We start from the raw sequence: 23,947 nt of genomic DNA, 5'->3' as shown, positions 1-23,947 counted from the left end.
GTGATGGGTCTTTTCTGTGAAGGTCTGTGTTTTGTGAAACAAGCAGTAATGGTTCTAAAGAGGAGCACATTCCTGATTCCTTTTCTGCGTAATTGGATGTAATTCTGAGTAGGATCTCTTGATGCATTCTTTGCTTTTGGAAAGGCTGTATCACGTCACAGTACTGGTTTGACCATTGCTTGTTAAATGTCCTGGTCAGCCTAATGCTGATCTCTAGCAGCCCTTCAGAATCCTTCCTTGTCAACCCTTGCTTTCAGAAAGTAGTATTAAGCAGCAGAGGAGTTGCTGCAACTCCTTTTCGTGCAGAAAGCTCTTTCTCCCCACTATTTTTGCCTCTCTGAAAGCTTTTTTGCAATCTCATATTAGTGTCCTAGGATTGAGTCTGGTTATCTTTGCATGTGCAAAGTTTCTTCTCTTTCAGAACCAGAGTTGTACCTTAGAACAAGAGGAGATTTTGCCAGTTGTGGTCCACAGTGTTCACACTTGAACCACATGCAGAGGGCAGCAGTATGTGCAATTTTTGATCATTGCATCACTTACTGTTGGAATCTTTGATTCTTGCAATGCTTGCACCATGTCCTAACAGCACAGGCACGCCCCTTCATGAGCACTGATCTGTCACCTAGAGTTAAACAAGAAATTAATGCTAAAGTGCCTGTTGGTACACACCAGAATAGAAAAAGAGTCTCTTAGTAGGTACCAGCTGCTGAAGGTTTACTTTTTTTCCTCAGTCCTCTCTTTGGTAAAAAGCAGGAACAGAGCTTTCTTTCTAAAATGTCTCACTTGTTCTATGGTTATGGTAATGATATGAAGAAATAACAAGGAATTTTTCATGAGAGGTTTGTTAGAGCACGTGTTTGCTATCCACAGCTACATCATGTTTGTTACATCTATACAGCAGTTTGCAAGTCGATCTTAGTTGCTTTGCTTCTCATTAAAGTTCCTTTGAAAAGGGGTCTGCCTCAGCCAATGTAGTAGTTGAATATGAGTAATAGCTGTAGCCTGTCCAGGTGACTTATGTGCAGGGAATAGTCTGGAGCTCATGGGTTTGGGTTTTTTCTTTTAGCTGAGTGTCAAAGTGTAGTTTGGATTTGTCAGGTGGAATCATTGAAGGAATTGTTCTGCTTACACCCAAACATGTTCCTACTGTCACAGAGAGGTGCTTTTCTATACGAAATCTAAAGATGAAAGAGTGATTGTTCATGTTGTGGTAAATTGTACAGTCTTCCAAGAATGTAGTTCACACAGTGTGAGCTGTGAATCAGTCGTGCTTCTCAAGGATGAATGAACTTGAGATTGGGCAGTGGTTCTAATTTCCTTCATGATCTCAGCCACAGGGGGTTAAAGGCAATGCCAGCTGGTTATGTGGTCCTGGTAGGCTCAAAAGGATCTAACCTAGACAAGTCCTGTGGGCAGACAGAGTTGGATCCTGATCTCCAGCCATGTAACTCTTCTGAACAAACAGTACAAGCAAGTAAATCAAGTAACTGTTCTTTTCCTCCATAACTTCGTTTTTTAAATTTCCTTTATTTTTTTCTTAAATTAGGTGACAGAGTAAAAACTCAGAAATATAAAGTTATCTGCAGGCTAGAGGTGTTTTGAAAGCAATTCTTTGGAGGAACTAAGTTGGATTTTCTGGGAAACAACTGCTTGGGTCAGGCTAGCAGCAGCGTGAGTCAGGATCCCAGGGTGCTGGGCATTTCGCAGACTACTGGAGCAGGGAAGGTTCTAGGGATGACAGAAAGCAACATCATTCACTTTCTGGGTTTTTGTCAGGAATTCCTCTAGCAGAAGACTTCATTGAAACACTTTCAATCTAATTTTCCTTGTAAGAACTGAGGGAAGTGGCATAGGAAATGCTGTCATAGCTCTGTTGCCTGTAAGGAAAACTCTTCATGTCCTGCATTATGTTAACTTGCAGTGATTTTTTTAGTGCTGATCTGTGAAACCTGCCCAAATGTGCTTGAGAGTCTAATCTGCCTCGGAGTGTTTAGGAATTGCCAACTTCCCTAGGCAGGTGAGGAAAGAGGGAAAAATGCTTAGATATTAATCCTTTCTGACGAGTCTAAAAGAACTGTCTGGGTGGTGCTTTTTTGTCTTTCTGTGGCTACCTTCTGTTAAATGTAATAATGGTTTTATTTATTTATTTATTTTTAGCCATTGGTTTAGTCACCACTTGATTATAGATCATTTTTATTTCTGAGCAGGTTGTTTTTATTAATGTCTTTTTTTCAACTTTAAAATTCTCTGGCATCCATTAGCTTGGTATCCAGATACATGAATACCTTTGGAACTCTATGAACTAAGGAAAATTGCTTGGAAGTGGAAAAATCGATGCGACTGGCATGTAGTAGGATGTAGGATCCAGACAGTGGTATTTCTAGTAATTTGTCAAGTATCTTTTTAAATATAGGTGCATTATTTTAATTTTCTTCTGTATATTTTGAATGTAGTAATACACCATCTATATATATCTTTAATGTTGCAGATTAATAGTAAATTAGAAACTACTGGTCTTACACAGCATGACTATTTCATAGTTTCCAAAATAGATTGGAATGGTTGTATTTTGGCAATGGTGGCGTTAATGTTTATTTTCACTTTTTAAATTCTATTTGCTAAAAGCTTGCTAGTTTTTCTTCCTATTCAGATGATTAGTCTTAGAACACTGCTTCTCATTGCAAACCTTGTATCTGCTGGATCTTGAGTATGCTTACTTATCTCACCAAGTTTTGGTTTTTTTCATTTTTTTTAGGATGTAGATATGATGGATCAAAATGGAATGACACCTTTAATGTGGGCAGCTTACAGAACACATAGGTAATATGTGCAGTTTTGACTTTATCTTAATGTTAACCAAGTGGCATATAGTAGTGACTTGTTTTGGGGTTTTTTGGGAAGTATTTTTTCTGTTGTTAACTAGTCAGTGTTCTTTCCACAGTTGCCTTTTTATCTTTCTTCATTTATGGTTATTGTGAATTCATCCCACTTGGTAGCTCAGCCCCACACAGCTGCTTCCTCACTCCCGCCAAGTGGGATGAGGAGGAGAATCAGGAGGGTAAAAGTGAGAAAACTCATGCATTGCAATAAACACAGTTGAAAAGATAAAGCAAAATAAGGAATTAATTTGTTACTTTCCATCAGTAGGCAGAAGTTCAGCCATTTCCAGGTCATCAGGGCTCTATCACCTGTAACAGTTACTTGGCAAGGCAGGTGCTGTAACTCTGAATGTTCTCTGCTTCCTACTCCTCTTCCCCAGCTTTTATTGCTGAGCACACTGCCATGCAGTATTGGATATCTCTTTGGTCAGTTGGGGTCGGCTGTCCCAGCTGTGTCCCCTCCCAATTTCTTGTGCACCCGCAGCCTGCTCACTGGCAGGCAGCATGAGGAACAGCAAAGGCCCTGACTCTGTGTAAGCACTGCTCAGCAATAGTTAAAGCATCCCTGTGTTACCATCCTGCTTTGATCACAAATCCAAAACAGCACCATAGGAGCTACTATGGAGAAGATTAACTTGATTTCAGCCAAACCCAGTGCAATGACTTTTTCAAGAGAGAAAGTACTGTGAAGAGGTATTCACTATTCCTTCCTGTGGAGATGATTGGAAAAAATTGATGAAAAATAACACTTCTCCAAAGAACAAACGTTCGGATTAGATTCCTGTTTGGAAGGGCCCATCTCCATCAATTGCTGGGAGGAGCACAAGCTAGCTCTTACCAATACCTGCCGTTACCAACATTCTCATCCTATTTTATCTTCATCTTCTGGATTGTGAAGTGGAAACATAACATGTTTTGAACTTCCGTTTTTCAAGTATATAATCGTGTGCATATTTTTACAAATCTGTTAGTATTATTAGATTTTTGGTAAACACAAAACTAGAACTGTAGAACAAATGTTTTGTGATATCCCAGAATGAGCTGTCTTAGGGAGATCCTTTAAAAGCCATCAGAATGGTGGTTGGTTTTGGTGGGAAGAGATTTTTGGGTCATTCATAATTGGCAGCAAAAAATGTCACTTTGCTATTACATAGTATACCTGATTAATGATCTTCATAGAAATTGAATGCTTCAGCAATAAGTTGGGATGTATTTGAGTTCATCTGTAGATCTAACAAGAATTTTCTTTCCTAGTGTGGATCCAACGCGATTGCTACTTACATTTAATGTTTCGGTTAATCTGGGAGACAAATACCACAAAAACACAGCATTGCACTGGGCTGTGCTAGCAGGAAATACTACAGTTATTAGTCTTCTGTTAGAAGCTGGAGCTAATGTTGATGCTCAAAATATTAAGGTAAACGTTTGGTCTATTTTAACTGGAAGTGGTTTGAGGCAGAAATAACAGAGCCTATGATAAATCTCAAGGATAGGTCATTGTGGGTATAGTGGGATCATGAAGATGGAGCAAAACCAATGCCACTAATGTGTCATTTGGCAGTTTCTTTCCTAACAGTGATGCATAACCACTAGTTTTGCACCATGAAAAATACTCAAGTAAATAATGTAACAATGATTATGTGTAAATATAGGCGAGTGGGGTGTGCAATTAGACTGCATGTGTGAAGACCGGTGTATTTGGATGCAGAACTGGAAACCTGACTGAGTATCTTCTAGTGAAGTTCTGAGGTGACTGTTGTTGGAGTGAGATGTGAGACATCTCTGTCCTCTTCCAGAGAGCTGACAAATTCTCTCTCTAGTCGGTCTCCCAGTGCTAGTAAGCAAACTGGAAGCCTGAAAATGCCAGTAGGAGTAAAATAAGCAAAGGGGCTCTTTTTTTGCATGTGAACTTAACTTGCCTGATTACTAGAATTTCTTAACAATGCATCTAGATTCTGTACTAACAGAGCCTGTCTCCAGCATATGTTAGACCAGCAAAACAGCTCTTAGAATTTCTGCCACAGACTTGGAGCTTCTCCAGCCTTGGAAGGTGTGCCTTTGGGATGTGGTTTTATCCATTACCTCCAGATGCTCTGTATATCAACTTAGATGCATTTTGCTGCCCAAACTGTTTCATCTGTGGTGTCAGAGAATTCACTTTCAGAAAAAGAATTCTCAATTTCTCTGCAAATATTTGTATTTTCCACTTAAAGAGTGCTACAGGCAGAGTGGTTACACTTGAAAACACAGCTTTAATGTGTTAACACATAATTTAATTTGTTTGTCCTTTCACCATTTTTTCTACTGATTAAGATGGCCAGGGCCTATTTTGCTTGGACACAAGTGATAGAACTATATTTAAAAAAAAAAAAAAAAAAGAAAAGTATGCATCAGTTTTCTTGAAGAGCATGGAACAGCCTTTTTAAGGGTGCAGCCAAATTTTGCTGGCAGCTTTTTAGCTCCTACATCCACTTCAGAATATCAGAAATGTTCATAATCATGAATGAAAACTCACTGGAAGAAATCATGGCTTTTTACATGTTTAAAACAAATCAGCTAGCCTCTTGCATGCACTGAGGTGTGAATATATATTATTCCTGGTCTGTAAGGTCAGTTGTGTGGATGAATTATGCTTCTAGTCTCACTTCTTGTGTTGAAAAGCTATTTTCCTATGCCACCTATGGTAAAAAAATTAAGGTATTTTTGTGGAAAAAAAATCAGTATGTCATACCTTGCTTGTCTTGACAGACTGATTAATGTGATTAGAGTTCTGAAGTCATCACCTTACCTGCATTTCTGGACTCTTACGAAATCTGTAACAAAAATTTCTGTGTTTGGCTATATGAAGAAGTATCTGCTAGCCTGCTAGTTCATGGTCTTGCCTTCTTTATTGACAGACAGCAGCAGTCAGTAGAAAAATAGGTTTTTGAACCTGCTGGATCATGATAATCTTTCCAGTCATGCCAGAAGACATGTGTCTGGTTTCACTGACCACTGCCTATCTTACGCAGTGGAGTCTAGGTTTCTTGCATGCCTTCCCAGGTTTTTAGAATCTTCAGAGGATCAAAATCATTTGAGCAATGTCAGTTTTGCCATCCAGCCTTTATAACGGATGCTGATAAGTGGTAGTAAATATATAGGAAATATGAAAATTTGGTGGATTCGTAAAGGCATATAGAAACTCAGTTTGGTGCCTCTCCTTTGACTGTTCAGCAAAAAAGTTTTCTTTGAGCCGAAAACTAATTGTTCAGTGTTTGGCTCGTGTTTCCTCAGAATTAAAAGGAATTGTGAAGGGCTTCTTTCTAATGCAGTCACTTCCAGATTTCTGCAGCGCTATCTTGTGAAGTCCTTTTCTCAGATACCCCACGGAATTCACCAAGAATGGTGGTAAAACAGCTGAGATTAAAGAAATACATTGGCTGAAAGCTGTTAATCTTCAAATGATGAAGTGACTGAAATATTAGATGCGAGGTTTGACTTTATTGTTATCAGCTCCAGTTAGTCTGTGTTAGAAAGGCACATGCTGCTGGCTGCCTAGGGTTGGAACAAACCAGGACCAGTCATCTCAGGAAGGTGTTCTTTACTTTGCATGACAGTTTGTGAAGCATTTGAACAATAGCACTCCTATTCTAGAGCAAAGCTTGATACAAGCAGTGAGTTAGTCCTGTTTTGTTATGTACCCTCCTTTTATTACACTGTACAAGAAATTAATATTTTCCTTTCGGTAGTAAGATACTTTCTTTTTTTCTTTTTGAGAACTAGATTAATGTTAGAGTTAGAAGCTGCTTTTCAGTAATCAAAGTAGAGTGAGTTTTTTTGTTTGGTTGATTTTTTTTTCTTGAGGAAATTATCTTGCCACACCAGTAGACAGATTGGGCAGATGAGGACAGGATTTCCCAGGGAGCCGGGTTATCACTGGGGAAAACTTGTAAATTTTATCATTGGGGAAAACTTGTAAATTTTATTTAAGTATGAGCAGAGACTCCTTTTTTTAGTAGAGAGATATAAAGACCTAAAAGAGCTCTTAAGGTCTAAGAAAGATTTTTTTTTTTTTTTTTTTTTTAATCTGTAAGTGAATCATTTCTTGAACTTTAAATGTAGTTCTTGATTATGCAGTGTATCTTAGGCTTGTCCGTGGAAGTCTACGTGTACATTTCCCTATCATAATGACTCTTCAGATTATTCTTTCTATCTAAATACTTTAAATATATATTGAATATATTATTGAAGCCTTATTGCTTGCTGACAATCTTAAGTGTGTTACTAGATTAAGTTCCCCAATATATTTTTTCTTAAATTTTTAAGCAAGTCAGCCATCCACTACTCCTGTAAAGACAAGGAAAATATTAAAATGGCCAGATGATGAGAAGTATAGTCAAAGACTTCTTTAAAGCTCCCTCAATTTTTTTATCTAGGCAGTTCCTAGGTGTCTCATGGCCCTCTAGTGGAAGGGATGCTCAGCTGGACCCCAAGACAACTTCAGGATTTACTTGGGAGATCAACTCCCAGAGGGGATTGCTTGTCCACAGGTAATCTTTACAGTCTGGCTATATAAGGTGATACTAAAACAACAGCATCTCTGGAGTTTCCCAGATACAAGTAATTCAAGGTGCTATTAAACTTGTGATGAAACAGGCACCAATAGTTTGATTTCAGGCATTTCTGTTGAGAATGGAGTTCATTTAATCTGTTTAAAAAAACATCTGGCTAAATAACTTTGAAGCCAAGTTAACTCAGAGAAGGTTATTCTTTTTTAACTGATTTTGCTAGTTATACTTCTCGCACAGAAGGTGTGAAAGGTCCTGTTAAGTAGCAAAAAGCTTCACCTCATAATTTGTAGTCTGTGCTATTTACTCTCCTAAAGATTTGGAGCAAGATTTCAAAGGCAAAGATGACAGTTAAGTACTCAATTCCCATTGTCTTTCTATGGGATACAGATAGCTAACTGTAGTTTTTAATCTTTGAAATCGCTTCTGTCTATAGTAATTATTGCCCTTTCTGGGTAGTTTCAGTTTCTAGTACCTGTCTCACTTTTTTTTTAGGAGGGGGCCGAGCGATGGAGGATTCAGCCATTTTTCAAGCCTCCATGAATGATTTGTTTAGGAGGGGAGTTAACTCCAGTAGAAGAGAGGAAGAGTCAAATGCAAAACTGAAGCTGGAGGTACCTGCAATTGGTTGTCTCTTGCCTCCTCTATAATTTTAGACCAAGTCAGTAACTTTTTCATTTAGCTCTCTTCCTAAATGTTTAAAAAGCAATAAAATCAAATCAGTTTGATAGGCACCTCTGGTCCCTGTATCTTCTGCTCTGTGTTTCTCTTTTGCTTCGTCTGTTAGTCCTTTCTGAAATTACAGAAATAAAAACATGGGCCATTGCTGGCTTAGCACCCAAAATATATGAAACACAAGCTCAGAGTAAAAGCTCAGAGTTTTGAAATAAGTTGGACATGAGCACTCAGTTTATTCTTCCATGTTTTCTTCCTAGGACTTCAGTAGCTGAAATGAGCCTAAGAACATTAAGCTTGTGGAAAAAAAAAATCCTAGAAGCATTCCATAATATTAGTAACTTCACTCTGCCAAAAGGCAGAGAATTAACTAAGAAGTCAGGCTTTAGACTTCAGAGACTTTCCATGATCCAGTGGGTCACAAGTTCTTATTCTTTGCTTGATTTCTGCTGCCTGTCAATAGCTGAGGGGGAAGCACAGTCTTTCATTTACAGGCTAATAGACTGTGTATAGAATAGTGGAACACAGATTTGTTATATGCCAAAGGCAACAATTATTACTGTCAGGACGTACATCTTGTCAGGATCATACATTTAATATTTGACTTGTCCACACTTTTATAGTTCTGAGAGAGTGAAAAACCAAAAGGAATGAATGATGTTTGGTGTCAAGTAAGCTGCAGAGCAAAAAGTATGCCAGAATGTAGTTAAACTGATTTAAGATGTATTGTTTTTAACAGCCAATCTTCTGTTTCAAAAGTACTTCAAATGCATTTTATTTTTAAATTGGATGTTTCCCACGTTTATACTCTTGACAGGGAGAATCACCACTTGATCTTGCAAAACAAAGGAAGAATGTTTGGATGATCAATCATCTACAAGAAGCAAGACAGGCAAAGGGGTATGATAGTCCATCGTTTCTGAGAAAACTAAAAGCAGATAAGGTAAGCAGTAGTATAACACTTGCGTAGATCAATCTTACCACTGCTCTTGGTTTGGGGACCTGTGTGTTTGTTTATGGGAAGTTCAGGACTGTGGTTTCCCCACATTTCAACTTTAAGGAATGTCTTTTTATTATGGAAAAAGTAATTGCAAAAGAAAAAAAAATGTGCTTTATTTAGAGCAGGAGGAAATAAAACCCTAAGATTCCATACCCTTACTTTTAGTTTTTGTGCTAACGCAATATTAGGAAAGTATTGAGTGGTCTCGTATTGTTGGGGTAAGCCAAGGCTTTCCAAAACTGACTCTCAGGTAGCTGAGGAAAGAAGCATTTTGGGTATCCTGAGCTTTGATCTCCTCTCTAATTATGTATTGTTTATTGTTGTTGGTTGAATGAAAGAAGCAGTCAGTCTTGTTGTATAATGTAATATATAAATATCTAACGTGGAGGCCTTTTGCTTCTCAGGGTATTGTTTAATACTGCAGATAGGAAGAGGCAGGAAATGAGGGTGTAAGGGTTAACATACTGCTCTAGCATGAAGAACTGTCCTCGTGCCTATTGTTTGATAACTTAAAAAGAGTTAATGTTTTCTTCTTAGTATCCATCAACACTCAGGCAGAGTGTTGTGCTGGATATTAAGTATTGGTTCCACTGATTTGTTATAATTTTTTGATTTAAAGATGTATTGCATCAAGATGCTCAAAGTACTGCTACAATCTGTGCTTTAACCCTGTGGCACTATAACAGTGCAGCAATTATTGACCTGAAGTGATTTGTACATTTCATTGTCACTGTGCTTTGATTATCTGGAAAGAGTTTAGTGCTCTCATCAGGAGATGTACACGCATAATGTAAGATAAAAAAGGTCCTATCTTTATTCGTAGATGCTTCAGTATGACTTAAAGACTGCAGTTACGTGAGTAGTAAAAGTTCACTGAGATTGTCATGTGCTGTGCCGCAGTTTATACACTTAGGGATTCTTTAAGAAGTGCTAATGTTGCCTTGATTCTGGATTAGCAGCAAAGTCTCTAGAAGACAGTTCTAAAACAAACAAAGTTACTGATTCATAATATTATTTTAGGAAGGTTTCTTTTCCTTGCAAATTCATTGGAGGTATGTAAATACAGGAAATGAGAAAAATTTATGAAGATTTATGCCCCAGTGTAAAGCTTCCTGAGAATTTAAGTTTTCGTGACTGTTCTGTTTATCAGAGAATATTATGCAATCTGTTCCTGAAAATATAATTACTTACTGGTGTTTGTTTCTACGTAGGAATTCCGTCAGAAGGTGATGCTGGGAACTCCTTTCCTAGTTATTTGGCTGGTTGGGTTTATAGCAGACCTAGATATTGATTCTTGGCTCATTAAAGGGCTGATGTATGGTGGCGTTTGGGCTATGGTGCAGTTTCTTTCAAAGTAAGTGTTTTACTGGGACACTGTCTGTTTAGTGTGCATGCAAGAAGTATTTTGCTGGCATCTTTATTGGATAGATAACCTTAAATTTCCATTTGTTGGAATTGGTCTTTATTTCTGGGAAAGATCTTGTGCAACTGTAGCTCCTGTAATGCTCTTTTGTCTTGCGAAACATGGAATTATCTTGGGTGAATACCACTGAGCTAACAGAAGCTAACAGCAGAACAGAAATTCAGTCGTTATCCAGAGGAGGGTGCTGAATGTCTGTCTACAAAGAGTTATCAGCATGAATATTACAGAAAGCAGGCAATGGAAAAGTTACTATAAAGTAATAAAGACAATGTGCAAGTGTACCATTAAAACTGGGGTTTTTTAGTAATTTAAATGCATAAAGGCATCTAAAGAGATTTATAGAGAAATTAAGTCAGAATCAGATTTCATAGCTTTTGTTATTGTGGAAAGAAGTGACTAAAGAAAAAGCCTACTTTCTGATAGTATTTTTTATACATCTTGTTACCCGAAAATAAAGACTTTCAGTTGTATTTATGATTACTTTAAATTTCTGTTAATGCACCTACAAATATATGTGCACACACACACACACCTAGTCATGCTCCAGTGGATTTTCAGGATCTGTAGACTACATCATCTCTCCTTTCCTATCATTATCATGTGTGGCCAAGATTGAAGAACTTGATGTATCCCCATGCTTAGGAGCTTTCCACTTTTCTGGGGTTGGATGTCATGTTTATTTAGAACCACTTGCTTCTGTTTTCTTTCTGTTTGAAGAGGAAAATATATCTGCTCCTTAAACCAAGTTCAGAAGATTTTAGTGGACTTAGAAGACTGGGAGGGCAGTGGAAGGTTATCAGGCTTTTGCAGGATCTTGGAGATGATCTGTTTAGTCTTTTTGTCACCTCTAAGGCTGTGCAATTTGCTGGCCTCCTCTCACAGAAAAAAACTGTTTGACAATGCAGATCCTCAACTGTGCCTCCTACAGAAAGGAGGGACAAGATTTCTTCCAATCTCTCAAGATCTGTGTTTTATCAAGTTTTATATTTTTGGCCTACCTGACATGTGTTCAGGATTAACATTCTTATTTTCTCTTATCCATTGCTTAATGTTTAGTATAAATCCTTTCTGAAGTGTTTTTCACAAAGCCCAGCTGAATTAAACTTGTGCTGTTATTCTAATAGTGTTTTCCTTCTTTCTGTAGAATTTTTAGCTAATCTGCTTAGCTGTGTTTTCCTCCCTGTTTTCACACACACACAAATGCACAGAAGTCACTGAAAGAAAGATTTGTGCAGAGTAACTACTGTGTGTCCAAATGTGTAGTCACTTACTCATCAAATGAGCTCATGTTCCTTACAGGGTTTTCTCCAAAGACCTAAGGAACTTCCACTACAGAAGAGACAGAATACTGTAAGGGAGTAAAGAAGTGAAATGGAAAAACTACTCCCTGCACACATTTGTCTATGGCCGCCCTGAGGGAGCCACCAGCACAAAAAGCAAAATGAATCAATATCAGGGTGTTTAGGCAGATCATGCAGAAGCTTTATTTCAGGGAGGTTAGTTGTTTAGAGTGTTGCTTTCCACAGGTTTCACAGCAATTTCTTCTTGAATATGGAGTAGCCTAGTCATTCACCTAGTTTGTCTCAACTGTATTCAGCTTCATTCAGAAGAGGCTTTAAAATGCAAGAGTGTAAGAAAGTGAAAATAATTCTGATGGCTTAATCTTTTTTTTTTTTAATTAATGTAGCAGCATTTTATCTTAGAACTTGCAAATGTAGTGATACAGGAACTGAAATAATCTGGATTTTTTTTCCAACTTTCTATTGGCAGCTGTAGCAGAAGCAAAATATTCAATAATCTGAAATATTTCAAGTATATAGGCTGGTAACACCAAGGTCTCTTAAGCTTTTTTCTTAGTGAAGTAATTTTAACGTGCAGTTTTCATTGTATGGGTTTCCAAAACATCTTTAGCACTGGAATCTCAAAAGTTAATACAATTTGCAACCACTGTTCATGTGGCTAAGAATCTTACAGGTTCCTAACTGCTTTCACAGTGTAGTTTTAGCATGAGTATTTACTCATTCTGCCTGTCTTGGCAGGTTGAAAAAGGGAATTTCTCGTGAACTTTGAACAGAAAAGGGAGGAAAATGTATTTATGGCATATTTTGCAATATCCCATATAGTACATATTTTAATAGGAAGTGTTTTCCTGAAGCAGTAGTTCAGGATTTACATTTTATAAATCGAAACTTACCGTGTGACATTGTTCTACATTACAGGTCATTCTTTGATCACTCCATGCACAGTGCACTGCCTCTTGGAATATATTTGGCAACAAAATTCTGGATGTATGTGACGTGGTTCTTCTGGTTTTGGAACGATATCCTTTTTTTGTGTATAGTAGTATTTTTTTCATGTTCATAGTATGAGGAATTACACAGCTATATCCTGCATATAATAGTAAGTAAACTAATAAAAATTGTAAAAAGGGAATCGCCACCAAACATTGCTTTCTATATTAATGGTGATTATTTTATTGCTTTAAAAATGTGCACGCTATTGCTGTGCTTTGGTAAGTAAAAGATTTTCCTCAAAATTTACTTACAGTAGTCTGCAGAATTTCCTATGCTTTACCAGCTTCTTATGTGGAGGAAATGTTAGCAGCTTTGTAAATTATTCTCTGGCTGTGAGGTGACACAATGTAATTAACTGCATTTTTTAGACACTACTTTTCTGAAAAGCTGTAGGCCACTTCATGGTCTGTATCAATTTCAGTGGAATTGGTTTCATAGTTAGATCTTCCTAAATATTTTGGAAATTCCATTTCATACAAGCTTTAGATACATTTGATAACTATATTTTAAGTTATTTTGAAAACGTGTATTAACAATATTAGATTACAGAGATTCAAAATATTGCTATCTTTTTGTGGTTTTGATTGTCTGTCTAGATATGAATTTCCCTTACTCATGGAGGTAGAAATTGATTCAGAGTTCAGTGGGGAATGTTAGTTTTCCATGGCAAGGAAATAGACTCAAAGTTTTAAACAACTTTCTTGGGTATTGTAATTTCAGTAGCCAAGGAAACAAAGTAGAGATGCGATGTTTAATACAGTTCTTATGGTTGTAAATAGTTGCAGTGAATTTTATGAGGATGCTGGTGTGGCTTTTGTAGAAACTGGTTTTCTTTTCATCCTGAAAGGAATTGCCATGAAATAGGATAGTGGCAGTGCTTTTGTTTTGGCGTCTTCTTGATATGTTCTGCAAGCCTAACTAAATCAGATGTGTATTTTTGGGTTGAGAATAGAGAGGAGACCCTGTTTCCATGCTACCTTTGGCTTCCATTCTGGCAGTGTTTACAAAGATGCTGCTGTTCATAGCAGTCCCATGCAGCTGGAAATGACTGTTATGGCATGTTAAAAATAAAAAAAGCCCAACAGCTTAAAAATTAATATCTAGTTGCTGTTAAGTTAAAAAGAATGATGCCAATATTGGTATGTCTTGAAACAGTTATTTAGAAATGCTGGTCCTACTACCAGTCTCTCTGCCTGGCCTGATTATTTTATGTTTTTACTCCAATTCACTCTTGACTGCAGAATGAGAAAAGTGAGTACAAAATGACTATGAAAAAGATTTTCAAAAACAGTAGTTAGAAATAGAAGCTCATGTTAGCCAATGCTGTTACGTGGTTTTGGTTGCAAATGTTGAGCTACTGTGAAATGCTTTCTTGTGCCAACATAACATCAGCTTGGACCAAATCTAAGAATGTGTCCACCTTTGATTTAAAGTCCTTGACCACATTAAAATGGCTGCACAACCAACACAACTTGATGATGGCCTATCTCTTGATGTAGAAAGCTGTCCCTTAAAGCTGGCAAATTGTGAGGTTTTTATCCTGAAGCTCATACTTCCTTTTCTACCATCTTGCTTAGATTTTTATTTCTGTTAGTCATTCTCATTAAGTAGTTTGAAGTTTGGCATATTTTTTCGTCACAGAATAATGTTAATTGTTCACTAGAAGTATAGACAATTAATTATCGTAAGGAAACCTGACTTCAGAATGTCAATAAAATACTGTCCTGCTTCTGTCCCAAGTGGGTGTCTCACAACCTTTGCAACAGTCTTTTTATCACAGAAGTAGTGGTCTAAGACCTTCAGTTACTAATTACTTTCATTAGAGCTGACACAATTCTCTGACAAGCAGTTTTAGAGACCAAGTGCTTGAGGCCATCTTCCTTTAATTGGTGATTTTTAATTGGAAGTCTTTGTAATAAGATTCCAAATTCATTCTTCTTCTGGAAAATTGCCCTGTAGCTTTATTGCAAAAAAAGAAATTGCATGCCTGCTCTATTTTTATAGCACGAGGCACAGCATTGTGGTTGGATAAAGAATTCCTGTATTTTTACAGCTTTGTATGATTGCTTACAGCAGACTAGAGTACTACTTTACACTCTGTAGTGTTCAAGTGCTAAAACCTGTCCTGGAAATTTTCACAAATTGACTGTCTTTTGCTCAGGGAAGAGAGTTTTTAACCTTAAACAACTATCAGGAATTGCCTTACTGGAACTTTGTATTTTAAATAACATAAAGATCTTAATTGCTGCAAGTGCTACTTTAATATTTAGGTGTTTGTAAGAATTTTCTTTTCTTGTAGGTATATTGAAGGTGTCTGGAGGATCATCAATTCTTTTGTGTTTGATCCTAATGGGACAGAAAAGAGCAGTTAATGCAATGTATCATAAAGAAAAATAAAACCAAGGACTTGCAGTGCATTTTCTTGAATTTCAGTGTGGTCACGTGAAAAATAAGTCTCTAAATTCTAAGGCTTAATGATGTGTCTTTCAAAAAGCCAATATTGAAAATGTACTGAATTTTTTGTAAATGTCTCCATTCTGTTGGATTTTTCTCAGCAGCTTCTGAGTCTGATGTATTTGTTAAAGTAGAAATCCTATTTTTGCAGGGAATGAGGAATATGATCTGTGTATTTATGAGTCTATATATGAGTTTATGGTCCTATGCCTCCCTGCCACTGTTTTGCTGCATCCCTGTAACTATGTTTTGCCTGTAACAAAGGGTAGTTACGTCTTGCTCCATTAGTATATTCTAGTTTTCTAGTGTTTGCAGAGTAGGAGCGAAAATGCCCTCAAAAATTCTACACACTAAGTCACTACATTTTAATTTAGTTTTATTTTTAAAAGAAAAAAACTTATTTAAAATTACACTTAATAATGTGGGACTAGAATTTCACATTTCGTTCTTTTTCATTAGTATTTATAGGTAGAACATTCTCTTGTGTCCTGTAAATGTCCAGGGCAGATACCAAGATCATATCTCAGTTGTTCCTGCAGTCTTTTCAGTTCCAGCTGAACAAATACTGCCTGTTATGTCAAGAGGTTCTTACACTGCTCTTTCTAAGATGACAGTTTGCTGTAACCCAAAATATTCACAGTATTTTTTTTTTGTTTCTTCTGCTTCCATTTGTTGCAAATGGGAGTGTGCAGTTTTAATTAAGCAAGCTTTTATGATTATTGCCTTAAAATAGCAATATTTTGCAGTGCTGAGATAATGAGATTGTATAAGGCAATTTATGTTTTTTTTAAAAATTCATCATTGACTAATACTGTATTGATTATCTTATTTGAAATATACTTCACCAATTCATGGGGTCTAGGTTAAAGAAAACAAACATTGCACACTTTTTAAATTAGGGATTTTAGAACAGGGTGTAAGAGAATTTATGATGATTTTCATTCTTTCACAAAGGCAATACAATACCATAGGATTTTAAAAACTGTAACAAGCTAGTTGGTACAGTTAAGCAGTTAAAAAAAATTCATATTACCAAAATTATTTTCAGGAAAAGAGAAAAAAGCCTTGCATGCAGAAAAAAAAAGTCAGCAGCCATGTTTCTACAGGACCCAAAGACCCCAAAAATCCAAACTCTGGGCCCAGCTAGTCAGAACTTCTGTTCCCATATAAAGTCTAAATGCTTCTTCAAAAAAGTTAAAAAAAAAAAAAGTTTAAAAAAAGAATTCCGGGGTGGAGGAGATATGCTAACTGAATTTATTTGCAAGCTAAGGGATTCTTTTATGTCAGATAGAAATGGAGGTAGGGGGCTTTTGCAGAACTTCAGTTAATTACAAATGGATTTTGTTTAATAAATGCCTAATCAAATGAGGCTTCTCATGTAGCTATCTGCTGTTACCTACCTGGACTCTTAGATCCAGATGTACAGCTGTTATGAATTGGGGATTTGGAGCATCCTTCTTACAAGGAAAGGCTGAGGGAGTTGGGCCTGTTGAGACTCAAGAAGAGATGACTGGGAAGGGATCTCATCAATGTCTCTAAGAATCTGAAGGAAGGGTGTCAGAGGGTGTTTCCAGGCTTTGCTCACTGGTGCTAAGCAATAGGGCAAGAGGCAATGGGCAGAAACCGGTGCACAGAAAGTTCCACCTGAATATGAGAAGGAACTTCTTTACTGTGGGGGTGAGCATGCACTGGAACAGATTGCCCAGAGGGGTTATGGAGTCTCCCTCCATAATTCCAGAACTGTCTGGACACAGTCCTGTGCCGTGTGCTCTGGTATGACTCTGCTTGAGCAGGGAGGTTGGACCAGATGACCCACTGTGGTCTCTTCCAGCCTGACCCATTCTGTGATGCTGTGATTCTGGGAATTGGCAGGTTTATTAGCATGTATTTGATCTCTTGACAGCTTACACTGGCTGCAGATTTTTCTGTGTAGGAGAAAAGGATTTTTGATTAGTGAAAGGGCACATCTGGGTCTATAATGTGCATTTTGGCTTGATTTCAGACTTGTATGATGTCTGATAGCAGGAAGCTGCATGTATTTGGGGCCTTTTAAATAGACTACAGTTCACGATGAAAAATTAACCTATCCCATGTTTACCTCACTTAGGGGTTGTGTGGTGCTTGTTTGGTTTTAATTTTCTTTTTAATGAAATGACCTTTTTGGTTCCAATTCCTGGAATCATTTTCAGCCTCTTGTATTTGTTCTAATAATTAAAGGATATTGATTAGGACTAAGAGTAGGAAGTGTTTCCTGGGTGTTTCTGCTTTGTCTCTCAATGGAAGCTGGGGAAACTGCATAAAAGAGAGCAAACTGGTGGCAAGGCAGGAGGTGTGAATGCCTGGTATATTATACATTTCGCAGCCCTTAATAATATGGTAATGTCCTTTTTCCTTGTGTAGCTGTAAATGAGGATGTTAACACAAAATGAGACACTCTCTCTAGAGAACCAATTCCCTACTCTGAAGCTATTGCAAACCTACAAGGGTTTCTTACATGTGAAGAGTTTTGAGAGATGTCTGTGATGCAAGCTGCTAAGATCTCTTTGAAGTAAGCTTCAGAGGGGAGTTCAGCATGATTTTAGGTACCTCTAGTGTGGACATCTGTATTGAAGTTTAAGCACTCTTCGTAGCCAGTGACAAAAAATAACCACTTGTAAGGCTCTGCTTCTCTTACCTAATTTAAATATCTTGATACCGAAGATAGACTGGACATGGCTTTTTTTCCTTTCTGATGTCGGTGAAGGTATACTGCTTGATTTAAAGTGGGTGAGATGAACCTTACAGCTGAAGTTCTATATCTACATTACATGCTGGAAATATCCTGGAGAAGAAAACTTTTAATTTCTCATGTAGTCTCCCAACTGCGGCACAAAGGTGCCTTATCTGCCACAATTTATATTGTCAGCATTGCACTCATCTGACACCACCATGATAAAAGGACAGGCAAAACAGGCTCTGTGGGGCATCTCTTACGTTCTCTCTGTATTTGAGGGAGTAAAATGGGGGAAGAGTAAGTTGAGACAATGGACAGCTGCTGTGTTACAGGTTACCCAAATTTTAGTTAGTAGAAAAACTATTCCAAAGCATTAAGGTTATAAAAACCCTCGTCGTCTTTTCCCACATCTTCTTTAAGAGTCTAGACATGATGTGTGGTAATTAGAAATGGGTCGTAAAATTGGTTTCAGTTGTACCTTTATTGTTTGTAACAGTTGTCTGATTAGGGTACATTTAATGAAAAACCAGTTTTCACTGTTGTAAAAAAAACATTTTAGTATTCTAAAGAAAATGTAATCTCTCTCTAGGTAAGCAATTCAGTTGCACCAGCTTATTTTGGCAGCAGGTAGCTTTAGAAAAAAATAGGAAGAAGTTGGATTGTATAAATTTTGAAGTCTGAGCTTTTCATCTCTAATGTATAAAATAGAACTATGAGTGTTTAAGTTATAGTATAGCTGATGTTTTTTCCCCCTGTTATAAACTTGCAGGAAATGTCTTGTTACTGGAAAGATTAATTCCCTTTAGTGAGCTAATACTAGTATTCTACTATATAAGATACGTTATTTAAACTTTAATTTAGCTTGCCAATTTTTTTTTTTATTAGAAGTTCACAGCCAATTCCTTGCCCCAACAGGTGGACAACAAAAATTATTTGGGATACACTTCACATGAACAATGAGCCTTTGTTAGCATTTCAGAAGTCATAAAGAGGCCAACTTGTATTTGTTTGCATTTCAGGGTTCTTCTGCGTTGCAAGTTGCTTACGTCTGTATGTATCTAAGTTACTCAAAATACAGTGTAATTTAGGGTGTGTAGTGCTTTGTGCCTGAGTGATAGGTGTCCTTTTTGTTTGGATAATGCTGTAGAGGCTTCTGCCACCACAGATTTGTCAGGTAGGGCATCTCCTTGCAGTTATAACTGGCAGCTGACAGCAAGTGTGTTTAGTCAGTTTCGTCAGGTCTTTTGTACGTTTATGAGAATAAATAATTTTTCTTTTGTGGAAAAGAAACATCTGAAGTATTTGGTTTTTCAGTGTCACTGCTAAAAATGTTTTAATTCTCTGGAGAAATGTCAAGTGCTGTTAGACTAGACATGTTACATGGCAAGACATTGAATGCAGGAAATGTATTTTAAAACAAGTGGTTATTTTCTGTCTTTATGGTAAGTGATTTTATAAACACTTCCAGAGAATAATAAATCCTGTGGTTTTTTAAGTATTAGACATATTAGTATGTTAAAAATAACTTTCAGTGATGCAAAATATGTGTATTGCCTTATTACAGGACCAGGTTTCAGACACTACCTTTCTTGGAGATAAGTGGTGTTGGGACATGATTGCCATGCAGCAGTGGCCATTGCAGCAAAATTCCTTCTATGGCTAGAAACAGCCCCTCCTGTGATATCACAGGAATGTCAAGCTGCTGAAGACATAGGCAGTCAAATGTCTGTCTTAAAAATAGAGCTCCAAAATGTTTGTTCTGAAAACAGGAAATAGTTATTAAGAAGATAAATTTCATGGGACTTAATTTAATTAAAAGGGAGAGCAGTTACAAAAACTGAACTATGGTTATTCATCCTTTAGAAGGATAAATGCTTTAGAAATACCTTATGGAATAGACCATTCTTAAAAGTTAGTTTTGAAGGTTGAGCAGTAGAAAATGCTGAGTACCAAGCTACTTCTTACAGCGGTGCTGAATTTTGTTAATTCTGAGGACAGTGACTCCAGGCCATTAGTAAAATTTAAGTTTAGTTAAATTTTATTTCAGAATTATCAGTGAGAATGTTCAAGAGGAAATTCAGTTTTAGACTTGAGATTCCTTGACTGTAAACACATCTCAATTTTTTCTTTATACATCTTCCATTCCTTGCTAATAGTGTTGCACTTTTCTACAATTTTGGAAAATCCTGGAAATCTGATCCGGGAATCATCAAAGCCACGGAAGAACAAAAGAAAAAGGTAAACCCAAGAGATATGAACTTGTTCTTCAACAGCCTTCCACCAGCTGATCAGAATAGTTAGTTTACTGTTCAGTTCATTAAATTTCCGTAAGTTGTATAACAGAAGGTTTAAAATGTTGAAAAGTCTTCCAGATTTCTTTTTTTTTACCATGTGTAATGCATTTCAAGTCTAATTGGTGCAAAATTGTATATTGGTCATTTTAAGTAGCAAAATAAAATAGTAACCTGAATTTTCAATTTAAAAAGTTTGAAAAGCAGTTAAGGGAAAAAGCAAATGTGAGGTTTCAGACTTCTGCCGTACTGAAACAAATAGCCCCTGATGGGAAAAGTGTTAGTGAATTTTTTGAAAACTTTCCAGACTTTTAAGCACCTCTAATTTTCTTTACCTTTGTGTCTAAAAGTATTAGACTGACAAACACTTTGAGGCTAAAACAGCCAAAACCCCAGGCAGTTTGGGGTGAGCCTATATTTTGGCATAAATGTCAGAGAAAATATGGGTGATCTAATGATATCTAAGACATTATATCATTATTAGTATTTCAAATTTTTTTAAAAAGTTAAGTGCATTATTCTCAGCAGACAAACTGAGCATTGAATATGCCAACAAGCGGCAGAAGCATTTGTTCTGTTTTGTTTTGTTTAAGTTTCCTAGAAGCCACCGTCCCATCTAAAATGAACTTTGAGCTTCTACTTCATGGTTGCTTGTGAAAAGACCTGGGTGGATCAACATCAGACCACTTGGAGTTTTGTCCTTAAGCAGGAATGAAAATATAATAGCCATTAAAAGGATGGCATAGATGAAGTAATTCTTGTATTCTGCAATAGGTTATAGCTGAGTTCTTAGTCAATGTGCAGATTTGGATTTACTCTCAATTTTCTGTTTCTGTTATTGCCAGTTTGCCAAAGTAAACTCCAAACTAAATTCTTCTCCTTCAACTGGACTAAATTAAGTAGAATAGTCAACAATGACACTTTGGATTGGATTCAGCAAATTGCACAAATATGCAGTTCATTTGATCTACTTACTTAAATAGGCAAGTGTGGTTCCAAAAGCCTTGTTGAACTGGGTAGGAATTGCAAGATGCAACTTCTTGAGGCAGATGCATATGGCTGTGAATGTTTTGGATTGCATCTAACCACATGGTAAAATGTTCTGTTAGCAGGGGTATGAACCACTGTAGGATGTGTATCTTGCCTTCGTGCAGTGTAGCACTTCCTGACATTTTCATAATTTGTCTTCAAGTATTTAATGCTGAGTTAGCCTTTAGTTTTGAAATAACTAAGGAAGAAAATTCTTTTCATTTCAGGTGACCAAGTTAAGTATGTTTGGAAATGTGTAGTAAGCAACAATTTCAGATGTTTGTTGTTTTAATATGTCATGTCCTTTCTTCTGTGTTACAAAATAACCCAAGTCACTCTTAAAGCAAGTGAAGGAATAAACAAATAAAATTTTGCTATAGTTCAAAAGCATAGAAGGTAGACAAAGGTTTACAAAGCACAATGACGTGGATCTAACTGAAGTGATCCTGGGTCTGCACAATTACATTTAAAAGCTATTCATCTGCTGTTGTTCAGTTCTGTTCTCCTGAGGTTTGGGATTTTGCTTGTGGACAATACTGAACTCCAGTGTTGAGTGTCAGACCATGTACATTCCTTTTTGCATCCTTTCGTTAGTCTGTAGTGTAGTGTTACACTCCCACTGAAATCAAAGGGACTATTTATGAAATTGTCCAAAATGTATTATATGAAATTGTCCAGGGTATCAAAAGTCACACCAGCAGCACTGAAATCACAGTAGGTGACTAGGAATAAGTATAAACTAGAACTAATTTAGAAGTAAATATGCATATTGTTTTAAGAAAGTGGATTCAAAATCAAGTTTCATCTGAATTTAATTTGTTCCTGTGTGTAGAAAGTACCTGAAATAAAGGGCTCACCGCCACAGGTCTGAAAATGTTTGTCACCATTTGTTTATATGCTAAATTATAGTTTTTATTTTTCCTGCAGACAATAGTAGAACTTGCAGAGACAGGAAGTCTGGACCTCAGTATATTCTGCAGTACCTGCTTGGTAGTATATTTTTTAATCAACTTCACCACTTATTATTTTTTTTCCTTTAATGCTAAGCCAGAATTAGTGTTCCTGTAATGAACACATTTGACCTTAATATTGCAGTTTCAAAGGCAGAATTTATTTGTAATATTTAATTTAAACAGTGTTTTCAATACATAATATGTACACAAAAAAACTGCAACAGTGAGGGGAAAAAAAAAATATCACTGTGGAAATAACTTGCCAGTGTCAAAATTCAAGTATCCAGTATGTCTACCAAATTAGCTGGTTATACACCTAACAAGTTATGAAAATCATATGTGACATTCTACTACCTCTGTAACTCACAGTAAAATTATGTTGTGCTTCTGGTAAAATACTTTTTTCCAAAAATCAAGTGTATTTCTCTATCTGGCAGTAGTCAGGAGGGACAAAAAAAGTCTTAATTTCTGTAAAGCAAATACAACATGCTTTTTTTTGGAAGTTAACTAGCAAATGCAAAATTCTCAAGGTTATCAGTGTTAACACTGCAAAGCTCTAATGTATGTGGAACATGAATGATGTTAATATTTCCCAATTTGAAGCTGGAAAATGATATACAAATGTGGCACCTTAAAAATTATGTGTGTATATACAGATATATCTCAGACCACTTCTTTCAAGACATAACCTCTCCAGAAAAATTTCTGGGAGTAATTTAGCATTTTAAGTTCCATTGAGTTCTGCTTGTTGAGTCATATTTCTGTCTTTAGAAAAGAAACAAAAAAGTTTATAGTAGAGCTCTGTTATGAATGATACAGAATCATGGAACTCAAGCTCATTCTGTATTTTCATTGTTAAAAGCTGAAATGAAGCTGGTTGCTATACAAAGCTCAATAGCTGGAGGTGATAGAAGAACTTTATATGAAAAAAATAATTGTATAAGAAAAATAGTGTGAAAATAATTTCAGTGCAGTTGTAAGGATGTTTGTGTTAAACAGTGTGTAGATGAAGCTTAATAGCTAAGATTGCCTTAAGAATTAGCATCAAATTTTAAGTTCACTGAGGAATTAACAGTAGCACAATCAATATACATTTAAATTGAGGGCTTTTCTGTTTAAAATATATCAGGGTAAGTTGCTTTTGTGAACAAAAGCTTATTATCTGTTACAGATACGGAAGCCAGTGAGGTCCAAACACTGTGGTGTTTGCAATCGATGTATAGCGAAGTTTGATCACCACTGCCCATGGGTAGGGAACTGTGTAGGTGAGTAATTTGCTAAAATGCTCTGCAAGGTTTTGCCCGTTCTTATTTCACGGTGCAAGTGAGTTGGCTGCTTAAGAAAAGCTTTTCAGTATTGAGCTTAATTCTTTTCCTACATGTGATTCTCTGCATTGTTCTCATTTGTATTGTCTATTATATACCCATCCTCAAAATTGTTCTGTGTCTAATTCAGTTCGCTATGTATTTTTATTAACATAAACCCTAGTAATGAAAAGATGCGAAGCTTAACTGCTGAAAAGGCATGGGCCAAATCCACAACTGATTATTATCCATTATGTAAGATGAAATTTTTTATTTTGACCAATAATATTCAGTAATTTAATAGTAAAGTGTACATATTTAAAATTGTTATGATTGTAGAAGTTAGATATAGAATGACTTCCTATTGAGGTATTCTCCTCTTTTT

At 36.6% G+C, this 23,947-nt stretch overlaps 1 protein-coding gene across 1 annotated transcript in view; it reads left to right on the top strand.

The window, feature by feature from the left end:
* ZDHHC17 (zinc finger DHHC-type palmitoyltransferase 17) overlaps positions 1-23,947 on the top strand; it is a 67,695-nt gene that overhangs the window by 34,252 nt on the left and 9,496 nt on the right. Inside the window, exons 6-13 of the mRNA XM_032106228.1 lie at positions 2,756-2,820; positions 4,134-4,296; positions 8,919-9,044; positions 10,313-10,455; positions 12,744-12,844; positions 20,099-20,223; positions 22,233-22,295; positions 23,430-23,523. Coding sequence (XP_031962119.1) covers positions 2,756-2,820; positions 4,134-4,296; positions 8,919-9,044; positions 10,313-10,455; positions 12,744-12,844; positions 20,099-20,223; positions 22,233-22,295; positions 23,430-23,523 — 880 coding nt within the window. The remainder of the gene's footprint in view (positions 1-2,755; positions 2,821-4,133; positions 4,297-8,918; positions 9,045-10,312; positions 10,456-12,743; positions 12,845-20,098; positions 20,224-22,232; positions 22,296-23,429; positions 23,524-23,947) is intronic.

This window comes from Corvus moneduloides, chromosome 4 (genome assembly GCF_009650955.1).
Source record: "Corvus moneduloides isolate bCorMon1 chromosome 4, bCorMon1.pri, whole genome shotgun sequence".
In the NCBI taxonomy this organism is placed as follows: Eukaryota; Metazoa; Chordata; class Aves; order Passeriformes; family Corvidae; genus Corvus; species Corvus moneduloides.
This window is presented reverse-complemented; position numbering and strand designations above follow the sequence as displayed.